Raw genomic sequence first — 17,552 nt, 5'->3', positions numbered from 1 at the left:
GACTGGTTCGGACACCTAGAGTAGCTTCGGGTGCTCGGATCACAGTCAAATTCAGGTTGACTTTTCGTCCGGGTCTTCCTCTCTAGTTCTACTCAATTGGGTGATTTCAACCATCCAGAATAGGGCTCATCCGAACCCATTTTTTACCTTCTCGAGTAACTTTCTGCTCAGTCTTCTCGTCCCTTGGAAACGTCGCGTGCCTCCTTATCATCCGTCAGCGTACTCTTCCACAGCGTCTCATGCCTCGGACACACCAAACCCGTCAACTCTCTCCCGTGCTATTCTTCTCGTTAGTTGTATTTTTCGCTGGACTTCTTGTGCTCTTAAGTTTTTGTATACTTAAACATAAGGTATCAAAAGATAACATGACCTAACTTTAATTTGGTTGATCATATCAAAACTACTCTAGGATAATTACAATAAGATAATCAAAATTTAAATTTCTAAGAGAATGAATATCTTCTACATGTGTTCCAATTTATAAATAACTTTAATTATTTTTCATTCCCAAATGATTGGAGGAAGAAAAACAAAGATGAAAACTTACTTCCATGCGATGCCTGCTAATTATTTGTATAAATGTGACAAAATCTATGCTGCAAGTAATTGGAAGGTGATCTGAAAGAATGACTGGAGTAACTAGCCCTTCTTCGTAGATGGCGAAGAAGCCATGGCTCCTCTGTCTGGAAATCCAATGCGTAGCTCTGTCTCCACCTCATTGTAATTGCTGTGCGTGCTGGTGGCTTGATGACTAGGGCAGCGTGGCACTTCCTTGGAAGCACTAGCTGGCAACTGAGGAAATAGTTTGCGCTTCAAAATTAAATAAAATTTATCAATAAACCGACAAATTTACATCCAAGTTAAGGTTTTAGGGGGAAAAAAATTAAAAGGCAATCTTTAATTATCATAATTGTTAAGCGAGTATTTTTTTTTCAATATTTCCAAAAATATTTTTTTTTAATATTATTATGATAGTAAAAAGGACACTCCAGTGGATAAAAGTCAAGCTAATATGAATTCCAAATAAGGGTCAAATTACATTATATTTAATATGTGGCCTTCCTCTAAATCACATAATATTAATTTTATTGTTACCAAGGCCAAGGATGGATCCCGGAAAAGGAGATGCATGGGTTAGGCTGGAGTTTGTGTGTGGCAAGAGTGGACCAAGTCAAAAAAAAAAAAACAAAAAAAAAACAAAAACAAAAAGAACCAATGTGTAAGAGCATCCAGATCAGGTTCTTTATTACTATATCAAAAATTTAGGATAAATAACTCACTTTATTAAATTTAGATAATCACTTTTCATTACACATTACATCAAATACTTTTAAAATTTTCATCATCCTAATTTTTTTATTATTTTCTTCTCTTTCTTCTATTTTTTTTATTATTATATTTATGAAATGAGTGGAAGGAGAGAGATTAAAAAGAAATATTATTTTATTTTTAAAATAGAGGTTTCATTCCTTAAATTTAGATAATCATTCTTCATCAAATCTAAATTTAGGGAATGGATAGAGTAACTGATGTAGAAGATTTTTAATTATCCTATCTAAAATTTAAGGTAAAATATTTGGATAGGGTAACTGATGTAGATGTTCTAATAAATCTGATAATGAAAATTTTTTTATAATTTTCTTTTTTTAATAAGTAATAAAAAAATATTTTGGTTGAGCTAGAGCTTAGGACCGCCCCTAAGAAGATGTGTCGCTGACCAAGGCCCCCTTCTTCAATATTATTATAGTTACTATATCATAATTACTCCACACCGTATTAAAATAAACTAACTCAACTTATCAAAATTACTATATATCAATTTTTTTAAAAAAAAAATTGTTATCAAAATATTACCGTTGTAATAATTTTGAAGTGATTTTGATTAAATTGAAATAATTTTAAATAAGTTTACTCAATTTTAATAAAATTAATTAAGAAATATTTTGATATAAAAGTATTCTATGTATATTATTTTTATCAAATTAAATTTTTTTAAAAAATAATTAAATGATTTAATTTTTTTAACATATTATAATGGCTAGGAATAAAAATATTTTCAAAACAAGTAATATGTTGAAGCACTAAATTAATTTGTTTTATATAAAAAATTATCCTTTCAACTATTCTAATAATTAAGAGTGTCTATTAATTTTTGCCAAGTTGTTATGCAGATAAATAACACCATTAGGCATACCTTTTGGCATAGTGATTCATTCTCCTTTAAGAAGGATGTCTCCTAAAATAGGTGAGAGAAGGTTAGTTTCAGATACACAGCATGCAGCAAAGTTGAGATTTGTTTGTACTTCATTTCCACGACTGTGTTACACGACCAAGTGAGTCAGAGTTGCTCAAAAATGATCCGGATGCTCGGATTATTTTTAAACGCCCCGACTTAACTCAGTCATACAGCACAATCATAGAAGTGAGGTGCGCAACATAGCTACTTGCAAAGTTCTGTTTGGGAAAGAAAAGAAAAAAAAAAATCACCTTCTCTTTTAGCTGCGAAATCTGCTCTTCTATCACTTGATACTGACACATTAATTAAAAGTAGGCATCATGTAAGTAGTGTCTGATCCATTCCAAAATTCAACACAAACTTGGTTTATAGGCCACAGTTTCAACTTGCCTTCCTTTTTCTGATCCTTTGCAAGCTCTGCTCAATGTTACCTTCTAGACCATGCAGCTCGTTGAACGAGCATGACTCTAGTTCCACGCCGAGCAACTGCCTGCGACCATGAAAACTTCACAGATAAATTAAAAATTCTTAAGTTGTAGATGCATGAGAGCAGAGAAGGCAGAGAAAGACTCACTTTTTAGAGGTTTCAAGTTGCTCCATTGTTTTTGAAAAGCTCGACAAGTAGTCTGCTTCCATTTTTCTTTGCTGCACTCGATAAAACTATGAGAAAATAAATGTTCTAAATTTCCTACAATACGCTGATAAGTAGCATATGCATGCGATTCAAGAAACTACATTTGAAAGCCAAATACAAAACAGAAACATAGTTGCAAGCATGCTGCACCTGAACAATTTGCTCCATTATTGAGTCACTAGTATCTCCTCTTGAACGTTCTGTATATCGTGCGACGGTACTTTGTATGCTAGGGAAACTCGATACAATTCAGCATTAGTTAACTTCTAGTATGAACCATGCGAGGAAATGACATATTGCAAACATGAGAGCTGAAATTGCAGAATTATCATCTCGTTGATGAGCAAATAATAACGATCTAGCCTTCTAACTAAATGAAGTCGGCTGATCTTCAACATTATTTATAGAAAAAATTGATCAAGCACACATAGTTTCAGTGTAGTGAACTCCAATAGTTAGAAAACACATGGTTTAATGATGAACAATGATAATTAAATTCATCTGAATTAAAAAAATATATGTCAGAATTGTGTCAGGGCATCCAAACTCTTCTTTTAACAAACTTGATAAAATAAAAAGTATTAAAAAGTTCCAAAATTTCAATAGATGATATCTAATATAAAACAATAGCTAAGTAACGATAAAATTTTAGACAAATTTGGCATCTATATAATACATATATTTAATTGAATACTTCAACAAACTAACTGAAAGCTATAAATACAAATCATAGGTATTACTTTATAATAAGAAAAAAAAAACAAATATGTTTTAGAATGAATAGTTAAATAAGCCTTGAAATGAGCTTATAAGATGAATTAATTAGTAAGCATCATTCACAGGGTTTTAAAAAGCTCATTGATGCAAGAATACGAGAACCACATGTGACATAGCTCGGCCAAAGGTCGGGATCAATAGTCAGGTAGAGGTGGAGGTTAAAGTGATCACTGATTCCTTTGGCTCAGTCGCTCGACTTCTCTAGCTTAGTCTCCTTACGCTAACAACTCAAGGGCCCGACTCCTACAGCTCGACCCCTAATTCCCCCTTAGCTCACACTCCCGACGCCAATAGCTCAGGGGTGGTCCGACACCGACAACTCAGCCCCCCAATTTCTCCCTTGGCTTAGTCTCCTGACTCCCCCGAGCAGGATTCACATCCTATGTGCCTGATTGTGTCGCTGGCTCCAATAGACACAGACAACATAGCAGTTGTCCCCCCCAAAGAATATGGACAACGTAGCCTTTATCCCTCGTAGAATGTAAGTAATATAGTTGTTTATCCTGGAGGACGTGGACAACGTAAGTGTCTATCATGGAACACGCAGAGAACGTGAAGGTATAGCTACAACTCTATAAAAAGTCACCCGCTCTTGCCGGCGTAGGTATGTGCAGACAACCATCGACATTTTCCTACTACTTTAGTTTTTTACTTCTCCATAACTCATGTACTAACTTGAGCATCAGAGCAGTTATGCCCAGTCCACCCTTGATGGTCATTCTAACCTCTTGCTGAGTGTTTGTAGGAATCTCATGGGTCCTCCTTGCCACCGTGTCCCCTGCTACCTTCCCCATGACGATTTCTTTTTACTGACTCATCAGACCACAATCTCAGACAGAAATAAATTGGTGTCATGGAAAATAACTTCAGAAGTGAACTCAGACCACTGTCTTCACAATGGTCGATGCCCCCGTCCACCTACAATATCATCCTAGGCCATCCCACCTTGAGCTCGTTCCAAGACATGGTGTTTTACTTATTATCAAAAGATAAAGTTCCCAGTGGACAACTAGATACAAGAAGTCAAGGGTGATCAACTACACGAAAGTGCTACATTCAGGTGGTGAAGGCCGACTCTCAGAAGAATAAAAGAATCGGCAGAGCTGAGGTCCAGCTCATCCACGATGCCTTTCTAGCTCAATTGGCCGAAGGACACAAAGAAGTACTGATAGTAGCTGAGTGGCCAAATCGGACTATTCGAGTGACAATTGACCTCTCCCCCAAGCTGAAAAAAAAGTAATTACTTGTCTCTCTCGTAACCAATATGTCTTCACTTGGTCGGCCAAGGAGGCCACAGGGGTATCACCCGCAATCATGGAACACTGAATTAATACCGACCCAAAAGATCGATTAGTCCAACAAAAGAAGCGACACTTTGGGCCATAACAAAATAAAATAATCAAAGTCGAGGTCACCAAGTTGATGAAGGCTGGTTGGAGACAAATGGAGGGTCTACGTGAACTTTCGGGATCTCAACAAAGTATGCCCGAAGGACTGCTATCCCCTACCTCGAATCAATCAATTGGTGAACTCGACCTTGGGCAATGAACTCATATGCATACTATATGCATACAAAGGCTACCATCAGATGGGTCAAAGATCAAGAAAAGGTTAGCTTTGTCACCTCGGATAGGACCTTCTGCTTTACCATTATGCCTTTTGTACTAAAAAATATAGGGACAACATATCAACGATTGATGGATCACGTTTTCAAGCAGCAAATCGGGAGAAATGTCGAGGTTTATGTGGACGACCATTCTAATCAAGAGTACCTGGGACAACGATCTAGTTGGGGACATTGAGGAGACCTACGACATACTGTGTCGATATGATCTCAAACTAAATCCGAACAAGTGTCTGTTCAGAGTTAAGCATGGTTGTTTCCTCGGTTATATCGTAACTGAGCGAGGGATTGAGACTAATCCAAAGAAAGTCCAAGCATTGTGGAATACACCCTCTCTGAAAAACCTTAACGAAACTCAGAGGTTAGTCAGGCAAATCTTTGCACTCTCCCGATTCATATCTAGACCAGCTAACAAGAGCTTATCATTCTTCAAGGTTCTCTAGAAGTCGGCTCAATTTGAGTGGGACAAGAAGTGTGAACAAGCCTTCATGGAGCTCATGACATACCTAAGTAGTCTTCCCCTATTCTCCAAGCTTGTCACAGGGGAAACACTCTGGTTTATTTGGCGACGGCTGAAGGAGTAACGAACTTGGTTCTACTTCAATGAGGGTGGCACCTAGCACCCCATCTATTTCGCCACTCATCTTCTGAAAGATCCTGAGACTAGATATACCACCTTGGAGAAGCTAGCTTTGTCTCTATAGCGATGGCTTGAAAACTACAACCGTACTTCCTATCCTATTCCTTCATTGTGCTCACCAACAACACTCTGAGGTGGGTATTAACTAACATAGAGACCTCTGGATGACTTATTAAATGGACAACAAAGCTCAACGAGTACGATATCCAATATTAGCCCAAAACAGTCATCAAGGCACAAGTATTGGCCTATTTATTAATTGAGACCCTAGGTCAAGAATTGAAAGAGACTTGGAGGATCTTTGTAAATAGGTCATCCACGAAACTAGGCAGCAGAGTAGGGGTGTTACTGATTTTACTTTGGGAAGAGATCTTGCAAATAATCATACAACTAAACATTCGAGCCTCCAATAATGAGGCTGAATACGAGGCGTTGTTAGCTGGGGTCCGAGCTGCCAAATAGGTGAGTGCATCTCGAGTTGTCATTCACTCTGACTCAAAATTGACGATGCAACAACTCGAAGGGGCATTTGAGACAAAGAATGTGCAACTCAGGGGTTATGTCGTGGCTTTTGTAAAATTAAGAGCCGAAATTCACGAAATCGTCATCCAGTAGATAATGTTCAAAAACTCACCCTAGGCAATCGCCTAGGCGTTACACGTCCACCACCCGTGCCAAAAACCTGCAAGACGGGTGACCTAAGCAGCCCTTGGCGGACCTTGGCGTCGATGATTTTGGGCTTTTAATTTAAAAAGGTTGTTTGTCCGACCAATAAATCATTAACTTTAAAATCCCTAAATTACATGTTCATCTGCGTCTGCTCTCATCATCTCATTGTCGTGGCTTCGTCTCTTCTAGTAAGATTTTTTGTTTTTATTATTTATTTTTTGTTTCGTTTAGTCCTCATCATCATGGAACATCTTCGGCGGCATCGGATGCATGACGCCTCTTGTCAGTTGATCTAGATATGAATTTTAAAAAATTCTAATAAATATTATTAATTTATATAAATCAGATTTAAAAATATAAAAAATAAATTTAAAATTTAAAAATTTCCAATAAATATGATTAATTTATATAAATTAGATTTAAATATATAAAAAATAGTTTTAAAATTTATTTATTTTTTAATAAATATCTAATAAATTTTATTAATTAGATTAAGATATATAAAAAATATATTTGATTATTCTCAGACTTGTTAATTCTATTTTGTATCGTATAATTATATTTTATATATAATGGTTAATGAAGCAAGTGGAGTAGATGATAATATACAACCCCAAAGAAGCTTTTACATCTGAAGAAGAGGAGGATCATAATAATGATATTAAGTTTGTGTCTGATGAAGAACATATTGAAAATTATGGAGAAGAAATAAAATAAATGTGATATTTTATTAGTTATGTAATTCTGAAGTTTGAACTCATTTTAAATTTAATATTTTATTAGTTGTATAATTTTGAACTCATTTTAAATTTAATATTATTGTGTTGGACTTATAATATATGATATATTATGTAATTTATGCGGATTCCGTGGAATCTGTCTAGTGCCACCTAGTTCCCACCTACGCGGCCTAGGCGCTAGGCACTAGTCTAGCACCCGACTAACGCATAATAAATTTTAGAACCTTGTCAGTGGATACTCACGGTCGAAAAGTAGAAGGTCGATGAGCTTGCCAAAATGACAAGTGCCTTGGCTACATGGATGTTGGACAACCTGGTCACCTAAGTTCAATTAGTCTCGAAGATAGACCAAGTACTTTCGGAAGAGCAATTAACCAACTAGAGAACTCTATTGTTTCCTTTCTAAAGAAGGGGGGGGGGGGGGGGGGGGCGGGGTTCCTACCCGACCACCTTGATTAGGCCGACTTCTCTAAAGGTAGGTCACTCGGTTCACTCTGGTCAGAGACTATTTATACATGAAGGTTTTCTCCCGTCCTCTCTTCAAATGCCTTAGCCTTGAAGATGTTGAGTACGTCATGCATGAGATCCACGAAGGAAGTTGTGGCAATCATGTGGGGGGTCAGCCGCTTGCCATAAAAGTCCTACTAGCAAGATACTTTTGGCCAACTTTACAAGTAGACATAGCTCAACTAGTTCGTACTGTATTAATTATCAAAAGCATCAGAATATCTCACAAGCCTCTGTCAAATTTTTGAAGGCATCTAGTACATCCTATGCCTTTGATTAATTGGGGATGGACATCGTTGACCCCTTCCCAACATGACCTAGCCAAAAGAAGTTCCTCTTGGTGGTGGTTGGCTATTTTTCCAAGTGGGTGAAAGTTGAGCCCTTAGTCCTGATAATAGAGGAAGTCATGCTAAAATTCCTATGAAAGAATATCATCTATCAGTATAGCCTCTCTCATAAATTGGCATCGAACAATGACCGACAATTCTAGGGATGCAACCTCAGGGAGTGGTGTGAAGGCTTTAGCATTAAGTAAACCTTCACCTTTGTCACTTACCCTTAGAGTAATGGGCAAGCAGAGGTAATCAATCAAGAGATCATTCGAGGCCTCAAGACCAAACTTTATCATATCAGTGGTAGTTGGGTAGAAGAGTTGCCAAATATCCTTTGGGCTTACAAAACTACTCCTCGGGAAAGCATAAAAATGACTCCTTTTCATCTAGTCTATGGAGGAGAGGTGCTCTTCCCTATCAAGATTGGCGTGGAATCTACTCTAGTACAAGCATACGATTCTGATAATCCCAACAAGTGGCTAACTCGAGTTTGATCTGATCATTGAAACTCGAGAGAAGATAGCAGCATGACTCGTAGCCTACTAGCAACGAATGCGCCAAACCTACAAAAAGTGGGTCATTTCTCGTACCTTCCAAATTGGTGACTTTGTATGAAAGAAAGTCAAGCTAGTCGGCGATGTAGGGAAGTTAGAGCCTAAATGGGGAGGACCCTATTGGGTCACTCATAAGTTGAGCTTGGGAGCATACTATTTGGAGGACTCGACTCCAAGAGCTTGGCCGACCATGGTCGGCTATGTATCTACAACCTTATCAAGTCTAGGGACCCAGGCAAAGATTGAAGTACTTTTTTGTACAGCACAAGCTGTTTTTACCATTCTGACTACGGAGCGAAACCAGCACTGTGTGATGAACAATTTCGTGTACATCACATATGCACCATAAGGTGGGTCATTGGCAACTCAGAGGCATCGCACGACTGTACGATGCCTCTGATGCTACCAGAAGTGTCGCATGACGCTTCTGGCTGCGTCAGAAGTGCCCTGTGACATTTCTTGCGACACCGGAGGCGTCACAGGATGCCTCCAGTGCCACCGGAGGTGTCGAGGGGATGCCTTCGGTGCCATCAGAGGCATCGTTGGATGCCTCCGATGCCACCAGAGGTGTCGCGAGACATCTTTAGTATTGCCGGAAGCATTGCGGGACGCCTCTGATGTCACTGGAGGTGTCGCGAGACGCCTCCTATGCTGCCAGAGGCATCGTGGGACACCTCTGACGTCGCCTGTAGCCTCTACGATGCGTGATGCCACTAGAGGGCATCGCACTCCTATTTGCCAAGAAAATTAAAATTAGGTTTAATTAATTAAAATAATTTCTAACTTAAGTGTGACACTTCAAAGATGCTTTATAAGCCCTAATTAAATTATCCTAATAAAATATATTAAAATATATTTAAATTTTCTTAAAAAATAATAAAATTTATTAATTAATAATCTGATTTTTTTACTATTTAAAATTTTATTTAAAAATTCTAATAAATCAAATTTATATTTTGATAATTTTATTATTATTTTTACTATTTAATTGATATTTTGATATTTTTTACTATTTTAAATATATATTATTTAAAATAATAATTAATTAAAAGAATAAATAGTTAATTTATATAATTATTATATATAAAATAACATCTTTATAATAATTTATATAATTTTGATTATTTAATTTGAAAAATTAACGTTTTCATCTTATTCACCCCATTAATTTTGGTATTAGTAGGGTAGCATATTATAATGTGTCAATTTAATTCAAGTTATTGATAAATCAATTTTCTTTTAAAAAATTATATTTAATTATTTTTTAACAATATTAATTTTTAAATAATAGAGAACTTGTATAAAATCAATATACAACTTATTTTTAAATTATACACCATAAACATATTTATCTAATAATTATTATATATAAATAAAAAAATATCGAAACAGCATGGCACAACACAATACGATATTGAAACCTTATCATTCCAATCTGGGACCGAAATATCGACACAAGTTAAAATTTTAAACATTGGGGCTTAAGTACCCGTCATTTTTTTTTTTTTTTGCATGTATTTAGTTTAGTTGTACCTGTCTTTTTCCTTCATCAATAAACGACTATCTATCTTTTCACAATTAATAATTCCTTATTACTTGGGCCTCTACATCGAGTTCAAGTGTGCTCTCACACAATCGAAGACACTCAGGCTCCTACATCGAGTCCAAGTGTGCTCCCACCAATCGAAAAACCTTGGGCTCCAACTCTGAGTCCAAGCGTTCTCCCATGAAATTGAAGATAATGGTGTCATGCACTGAGTACTCTCATAGACTCAAAGACACTCAGGTCCCAACTCCGAATCCAAGCATACTACCACCATAATGATCTATCTAGTCCGCAGCAAACAGCTCGCGGTAAGGACAGCACCAAATCCATTGATGGCTGGGGCTTTGCCAAAAATCCCAAGAGGGTTCATAAATCCACCATAATGATCTATCTAGTCCGCAGCAAACGGCTCTCGGTAAAGACACGACAAATCCGTTGACAGCTGACCAATGTTAATAGCTCGGGGGCCTAAGTCCAACATCTTGGTCCCTCAATTTTCCCCTTGCTCAATCTCCCTGACTACCCTAGATGAGATTTATATCTTGTATGGCTGGTTGTAATATCTCCTCTGGTAGACACAGACAACATAGCTATTGTTCCCACGAAGAATGTGGACAACAAAACCATTATCCTCATGGGTAGCGTAGTCATTTATCTCGGAGGACATGGACAACAAAAGCATCATCGCGGAACACGTGGAGAATGTGAGAATATAGCTATAACTCTATAAAAGGTCGTCCACTCCTGTGAACGCAAAGAACCATCGGTATTGCCTACTTCTTCGATCCCTTTCTCCTCCAATAACCCCTGTACTAATTTAAGCATCGAAGTGGTTACACCGAGTCCACCCTCGGTACCCATTCTAATTTCTTGCTGAGTGTTTATAGGAATCTCGTGGGCCTCCTCGCTACTGTGTCCCCTGATACCTTCCCCACAACTGTTTCTTTTCATTGATTCATCAAACCATGATCTCAAACAGAAACACTTATGCACATGTAATTGACCTTTAATTTAGCACATATATGTTATGTGGGGATATGTATCAATAATACTAAAAGTATTTAAAATGATTATGAAATTTGTGTAATATATTTATTTGAATACTTCAACAAATTCATCTATTTTTCCATATCATAGATATTACTTTGCATCGAGATAAAAATCAAATAAATATTTATATGGTAAACAATCTGATAAAAGAAGCAATTCATAAGCATTATTTGCTAAACCACCATTGACTTGCAAGAATTCAAAAACCTTTTGGAGGCATAAATGGTGTTGGAAAATTGGTTTTAGCAACCAAGAAATCAAATAAGGCAAGGACAACTATTTTATGAGTAGACTATCGTAAAATAATTTTTTGAATAAATGAAAATAAATAAAGGGTTAGTTTGGTATCCTCAAACGAAAGTATATAAGTAGGTCAAATTAGACCTGACCATGGTTCAGAACTAACGGTTCGACGGTTCGACGGTTCTACGGTTCGGAACAGCTGGTTCGACGGTTCCAGGCAGGTCGACCCTTAACCTTAACCGCTCAAGATGGTTATGGTTCACGGTTCAGAACCGTCGGTTCACGGTTCAGTTCATGGTTCGCCACGGTTCAAGATTAATATGTTAAAAAAATTAAAAATTAAAAATTAAACATTAAAAATTAGAAATTAAAATTTATTGAAAAAAGGGCTTGCACTTATTTAAGTTGTCTACGTAGCCCTTTAGGGGAATCAAAGCCCACGTAATTTGCTTTTCTTTTTACCTTAGGACGTTACATTATCATTCACTTCCATTTCTCATTCCCATATTGTTCCTCAATATCAAAGTCTTCTACTTTGTCATCCGAAAGTTGCATTCCTTGGATTCATTTTTTTTTACTCTCGTCCAATCGTCAAGTAATGCTTATGCTTCCAAAGAGTACTAAGTTGATCGTCGTTCATCTAATATGTTACCTCTAGAATTGAACGTCTATTCTGCGACGGTTGACACTTGACAAGCTAAAATTTCTTTGCGATCACGGAGAGAATGGGAAAGCTTTGAGCCTTCTATGACCACCACTTTAAGATATTGAAGTTTGACTCGTTATCTGTTTCATTAAAATCAAAAGAATTCGTAAAATAATTCTCAAGTTCTAGTATGGACTTGAGGATCCTCGTGAACGTTTTATCAGTTCTTTTAATAAGAGTTGTGCTTTTGTAAGTTTTAATTACTACTAGTAGTTTGTTGTATTTGAAATATTAATTTGTGTTCCATATTTTGCTATAATGATTATAAATATCATGTAAATAAATTCTAACATTATATATAATATTAATTGGATCAGGGGAAGAAGAATCTTTAATTGGAATTAAAGCGTCATAATATAAAGTTAACATTTCTTGTAAAACTTCTAATTTAAATCTAGGATCTAAAGCAAATGTAATTAAATAAATTTCAAGAATTAAATAAAAATATTTTTCCCATTTAGTTTTCATAGCTAAGATGCAAGGAGATAAAGATTCATTATTAATATGCTCATTTAAAACTAATACTATATTAGAAAAATTTTCTAAAACTAATTGAACAGTGGGATAATAAACACCGGAAAGTTGTTCAATTGCATCATTGAATACTTTTAAAATTTCACAAATACTACTATAAATATTCCATTGTTGTGAAAATAAATATATATTAGTATTAGTGTTTTGTGCAAAAAATGAACATAATAATTCTTTATATTGAAATGAATCTTGTAATAATTGGTATGTTGAATTCCAATGTGTTGGTACATCACGTGGAAATTTTTTAGGTCTCATTCCATTAATTTTACAAAACCTACCCCATTGTTTCATTATAGATGGATGAGACCATAAATAAGAAATTACAATTCTAATTAGTTTAATATAACTTTCTAAAATTTTTAAACCATCTTGAACACATAAATTTAAAACATGACCTACACAACGAATATGAAAAAATAAACCTTCAATAATAGGTTGACAAACAAATTTTAGATCATCTATACAAGCGGTATTGGAACTAGCATTATCTAATGATATTGAAAATATTTTATGAGTTAAACCATATTTTTCTAAAATTAAACATAATAATTGTGCGATATTATGAACATTATGTGATTCATCAAAAACTCTATAAGCTAATAATCTTTTTTGGAGGTTCCAAGAGTTATCAATCCAATGGCAAGTCACACCCATATACAAATGTGTTTGCCAATGATCACTCCAAATATCGGAACATAAAAAAACTTTATTATCTAATTTATTAAATTCATCAATTAAATTATTTTTTTCTTGTTTTATTAATTTTTTAATTGTACGAGTAAGTGTAGTCTTAGGAACACGTTTAGCACATGGATTAAGAGATTCTTTACAAAAAACTTCAAATGTGCATTTAGATCCAAAACTAAAAGAAAGATGTTCTACGGAAACAAATTTAGCTAATGATTCTCTTAATTTATTATCCGAATATAAAAATAAAACGGAATCAGTACTATACCGCTAGTTGAAAAAAATCTTGATAATTGTGTTTGAGAACGATCGAGTCCATATTCCGTCGAGTGCTTCGTTTCTACATATCGTTTCAACAACCCATAGCCGCTGCTGGCTTGGAATTTGTAGAAAGCATTGCAGTGCTTATATTTTGCACACATTTCTCTCGACGGAAGACCTTCTCAAAATGTTTAGTAAAAATAGAAGAATTTAGAGGAGGAAGTTCCCGAACCTTAGAAGTAATTGCATCAGTACGATTCGGAAGATGCTCGATCTCATCATCAGTGGATTGAATGTTGGGGTCCTCCTCCCGCGAATTCATTATTTGCTTTCCCTTCCGAGCTCGAGATGATGCACCTCCGCGGCTTCCTTCCATTGTAATTGAAAATTGGAACGAAAGCATGTAGAGATTAGAGAATACGAAAATGAGATTAAGAGTAGAGAAGATGTGTGTGAAAAATGATGAAATGAGCTCTCTATTTATAGAGTTTTGATAGTAACGGATACTAAATCATAGCCATTGATCAAAAAACGATCAAATGATCCTAACCGTTGAAAAAAAATATCCAAAAAACCCTCCCAACGGCTACGAACTGCCGGTTAACCGGCAGTTCAAGCTGTTTAAAAAAAATATATATATATATTTACGGCTGAACCGCCGGTTCAACCTACCGGTTAACCGGCGGTTCACCAGTTCAACCCGCCGGTTATCAGCGGTTCGCCGATTTTATAGCCAATGAACCGGAACCGGCCCAGCAACCGGGTCAACGGGCAACCAACCCGTTGACCTGGTTACTGGCTCGGGCCGGGTCCGGGCCAGACCCGGCCCGGGGTTAGGTCTAGGTCAAATGAGCATAGAAATTTTAATTTTTCTCATGGAGTTCAAACTTTAGAAGTAGAACAAACTTTAAATGAGATGCGCAATGGAAAAGCGACTAGATGATATTCCGATAGAGGTATGGAAGTGCCTAGCGAACAAAGTATTGAATGACTTACAAAATTATTTAACATAATATTATACAAAAAAAAAATCTGATCAATAGAGGATAAGTACTCTAGTTTTCTTATATAAGAACAAAGGAGACGTACAAAATTGTGCAAACGATAGGCATATTAAACTAACGAGTCATACCATGAAACTTTGGGAAAAAGTAAGAGAAAAAAGATTAAGGAAGAAGACCACAGTGACCGAAAATTAATTTGAGTTCATGCTTGGAAGGTCGACAATGGAAGCTATACATCTTCTTAGATAATTAATTGAAAAATATTGGGAGTAAAAACAAGATCTATATATGATATTCATTGACTTAGAAAAAACTTATAATAGAGTCCCAAGAGAAATTATATGGAGAATTCTAGAAAAGAGAGATGTTAGCGTAACATATATTGAACTAATCAAGGATATGTACTAGGATATAATTGTTGGTGCAATTGACCCAAGTTTGATTGGTACGATCATGGTTTTGATATGTGTGTCAAAGAGTTTAAGTTAGGCATTCATATTATTTTGATATGTGTTTGAGTTATGCAGGACTTGGTGAAACATATATGAGGAGTTTGGTGCGGCTAAGCTTGGGAAGCTCATCCTATGGCTCGGGTCCAGGAGATCAGTAAAGGATGGTGTATTCGAGGGACCACGGACGAGGAGCAACGGAGTGAAGCCGAAGGAAGTGGACTTCAAGGCAACGTGAAGGATGGCACGGAGAGGAGCCGCGGGCTCGGGTGCATCTGAGGGACGAAGGTCGAGGAAGAGAGCTTCAAGGGCAACTCCGGAGAGGATGAGTGTGAGTGTGTAATCGGGACCAGTCGACCATGCAGTCGACTGAGAGCGAACAGAAGCATTCTGTTCGCTCAGCCAACAGCGACCAGTCGACTGGTAAGTAGTCGTTGGCAAACCATTGGTACTGCGAAGTAGCCGTTGGCTACCTCCAACGGTAGCACCTGTCGATTGATGGAAGTGCCAGTCGACTGGTACCGAAATGAGTTGATTTGTTGATCAACTCTCTCCTTTTATTTATAGGAAGCTTTGGGGTAAGAAGAAGGTTACTCATGCTTGTTGAATAACTCCTAATCCTTTGCCCAAAGCTTCTAAGTCCACTCTTCCTCTCCAAACCTAAGTTCCATCTTGTAAGAGGAAGAGAGCTTTGTGAGAGGTTGTACTCCACCGAGAATGAGTAAAATCTAGCCAGAGATTGCCGGGGACTGGTCCACCGAAGGATCAAGGGTTCATCCACCTCAAGGACACGTCGTGGAGTAGGAGCAAGCAATCTCCGAACCACGTAAAGGATTTGTGTTAGCGTTTGTGTTCCTTCTTGTTTGTTTTCATTGTTTTAGTATATTCCGCTTGCACACTAACCTCTTGTAGAGAAGCGATTGAAATTGGAGGTGCCCTAACTATCCATCCCCCCTTTTTGTCGGCCATCGATCCTCTATAATAATAATCAGAGTAAAGACTTCAGGTAGAGTAACTGAAGTATTTTCAATAAAGATAGGATTACATCAAGGATCAACTCTAAGTCCTTATCTTTTTACACTAATTATGAACGAACTCACTGTGCATTTAAAACACAGTACCATGGTACATATTATTTTCAGATAATATTTTTTTGGTAGATGAAACATGTGAAGGAGTAAATGCTAAATTAGAATTTTGGCGGGAAATACTAGAAGGGAAAGGTTTAAGGCTTAGTAGATTGAAGATGGAATATATGAAATTTAAGTTTAGCAATATTAGAAGTAATGAGACAATTGTTAAGATAGGAGAGGACAGGTTATCCAGAACTAAGAGGTTTAAATATTTAAGATCATTTTTGTAAAATGATGGAGGGATTGAGAGATATGTCTTACATAAAATATAAGTAGGATGGTTGAAATAAAGGGGAGCGTCGAGTGTTTTATGTGACCATAATGTATTTCTAAAACTTAAATGAAAGTTCTATAAAACCGCAGTTGAGCTATGACTCAAGCATATGAGCAGAAGATGACAGTTGCAGAGATAAGGATGTTAAGGTGGATGTGTGGACATATGAGGATGGATAAAATAAGAAATGAGAGCATTAAAGAGAAAGTCGGAGTTACATCTATTAAGGAAAAACTCCAAGAGACATGTTTAAGATGGTATAAACATGTACTTAGATGACCAATAAATGCTCCAGTTAGGTGATGTGAAATTATGACAAACACACATAGGAAAAGGAAGACCAAAAAAGACTTGATTAGCAATAATAAAATAAGATAAAATTTATTTAAATATAAATAATGATGGAGTAGGAGATAGAGCTCAATGACATAAAAAAATTCATATAACCAACCTCATCTAGTGGGATAAAGCTTGGTTGTTATTGTACCTGAATTGGATTCTTCTCGGGTCATCTCTTTCACATTCAACATAGTGCTAGGCTCTCAACTTCCTTCCCTTCTCCTTCAATTAATAACTCTTCAACAGTGATTATTTCGTCATCTCATTTTTTTTTTTTTTTTTTTTTTTTTTTATAATCTAGGTATCCAACTCTAATTGCTTCATCATCTCATATTAATATATGGAAGTTAAATTACTCCTTTAAGCTCTCTATCATTGTAGCATCAGATTTTCCTCTCTTTTAAATTCCTATCCAGTAATCATCCTTGAAATGTTTTCCTTCTTATTTGTCATATTCCTTGTTTACCATTTTCAAATACATCATCTTAGTTCTCTCTTCTTCCCAAAGTTGCTACATCTCAAACAACCTCTAATACTTAGACTCATCATTAAAGTTCCACCCTCATGTCAACACACAAGCACCAGGAATTTGACACTTTCAATGACCAACCGT

The 17,552-nt window shown here is 36.3% G+C and overlaps 1 protein-coding gene across 5 annotated transcripts in view; it reads right to left on the bottom strand.

The window, feature by feature from the left end:
* LOC122018866 (MADS-box transcription factor 50-like) overlaps window positions 1-17,552 on the bottom strand; it is a 36,421-nt gene that overhangs the window by 1,650 nt on the left and 17,219 nt on the right. Inside the window, exons 2-7 of one of the 5 annotated variants that reach the window (XR_006121935.1) lie at window positions 3,021-3,099; window positions 2,811-2,896; window positions 2,627-2,726; window positions 2,488-2,529; window positions 2,195-2,236; window positions 548-810 (exon numbers count right to left, since the gene is read on the bottom strand). Coding sequence is in view for 4 of the 5 variants with exons in the window: in XM_042576317.1 (XP_042432251.1) it covers window positions 640-810; window positions 2,195-2,236; window positions 2,488-2,529; window positions 2,627-2,726; window positions 2,811-2,896; window positions 3,021-3,099 (520 nt within the window). In the remaining variant the exon portion in view is untranslated. Of the gene's footprint in view, window positions 1-414; window positions 811-2,194; window positions 2,237-2,487; window positions 2,530-2,626; window positions 2,727-2,810; window positions 2,897-3,020; window positions 3,100-17,552 lie in introns of those variants that run through there. The other 4 variants (XM_042576320.1, XM_042576317.1, XM_042576319.1 and 1 more) reach the window with 4 other exon arrangements.

The sequence above is a fragment of the Zingiber officinale genome, chromosome 9A (assembly GCF_018446385.1).
Source record: "Zingiber officinale cultivar Zhangliang chromosome 9A, Zo_v1.1, whole genome shotgun sequence".
Taxonomy (NCBI): Eukaryota; Viridiplantae; Streptophyta; class Magnoliopsida; order Zingiberales; family Zingiberaceae; genus Zingiber; species Zingiber officinale.
Note: the sequence above shows the minus strand (reverse complement) of the source record. Positions and strands in the feature narration are given on the sequence as shown.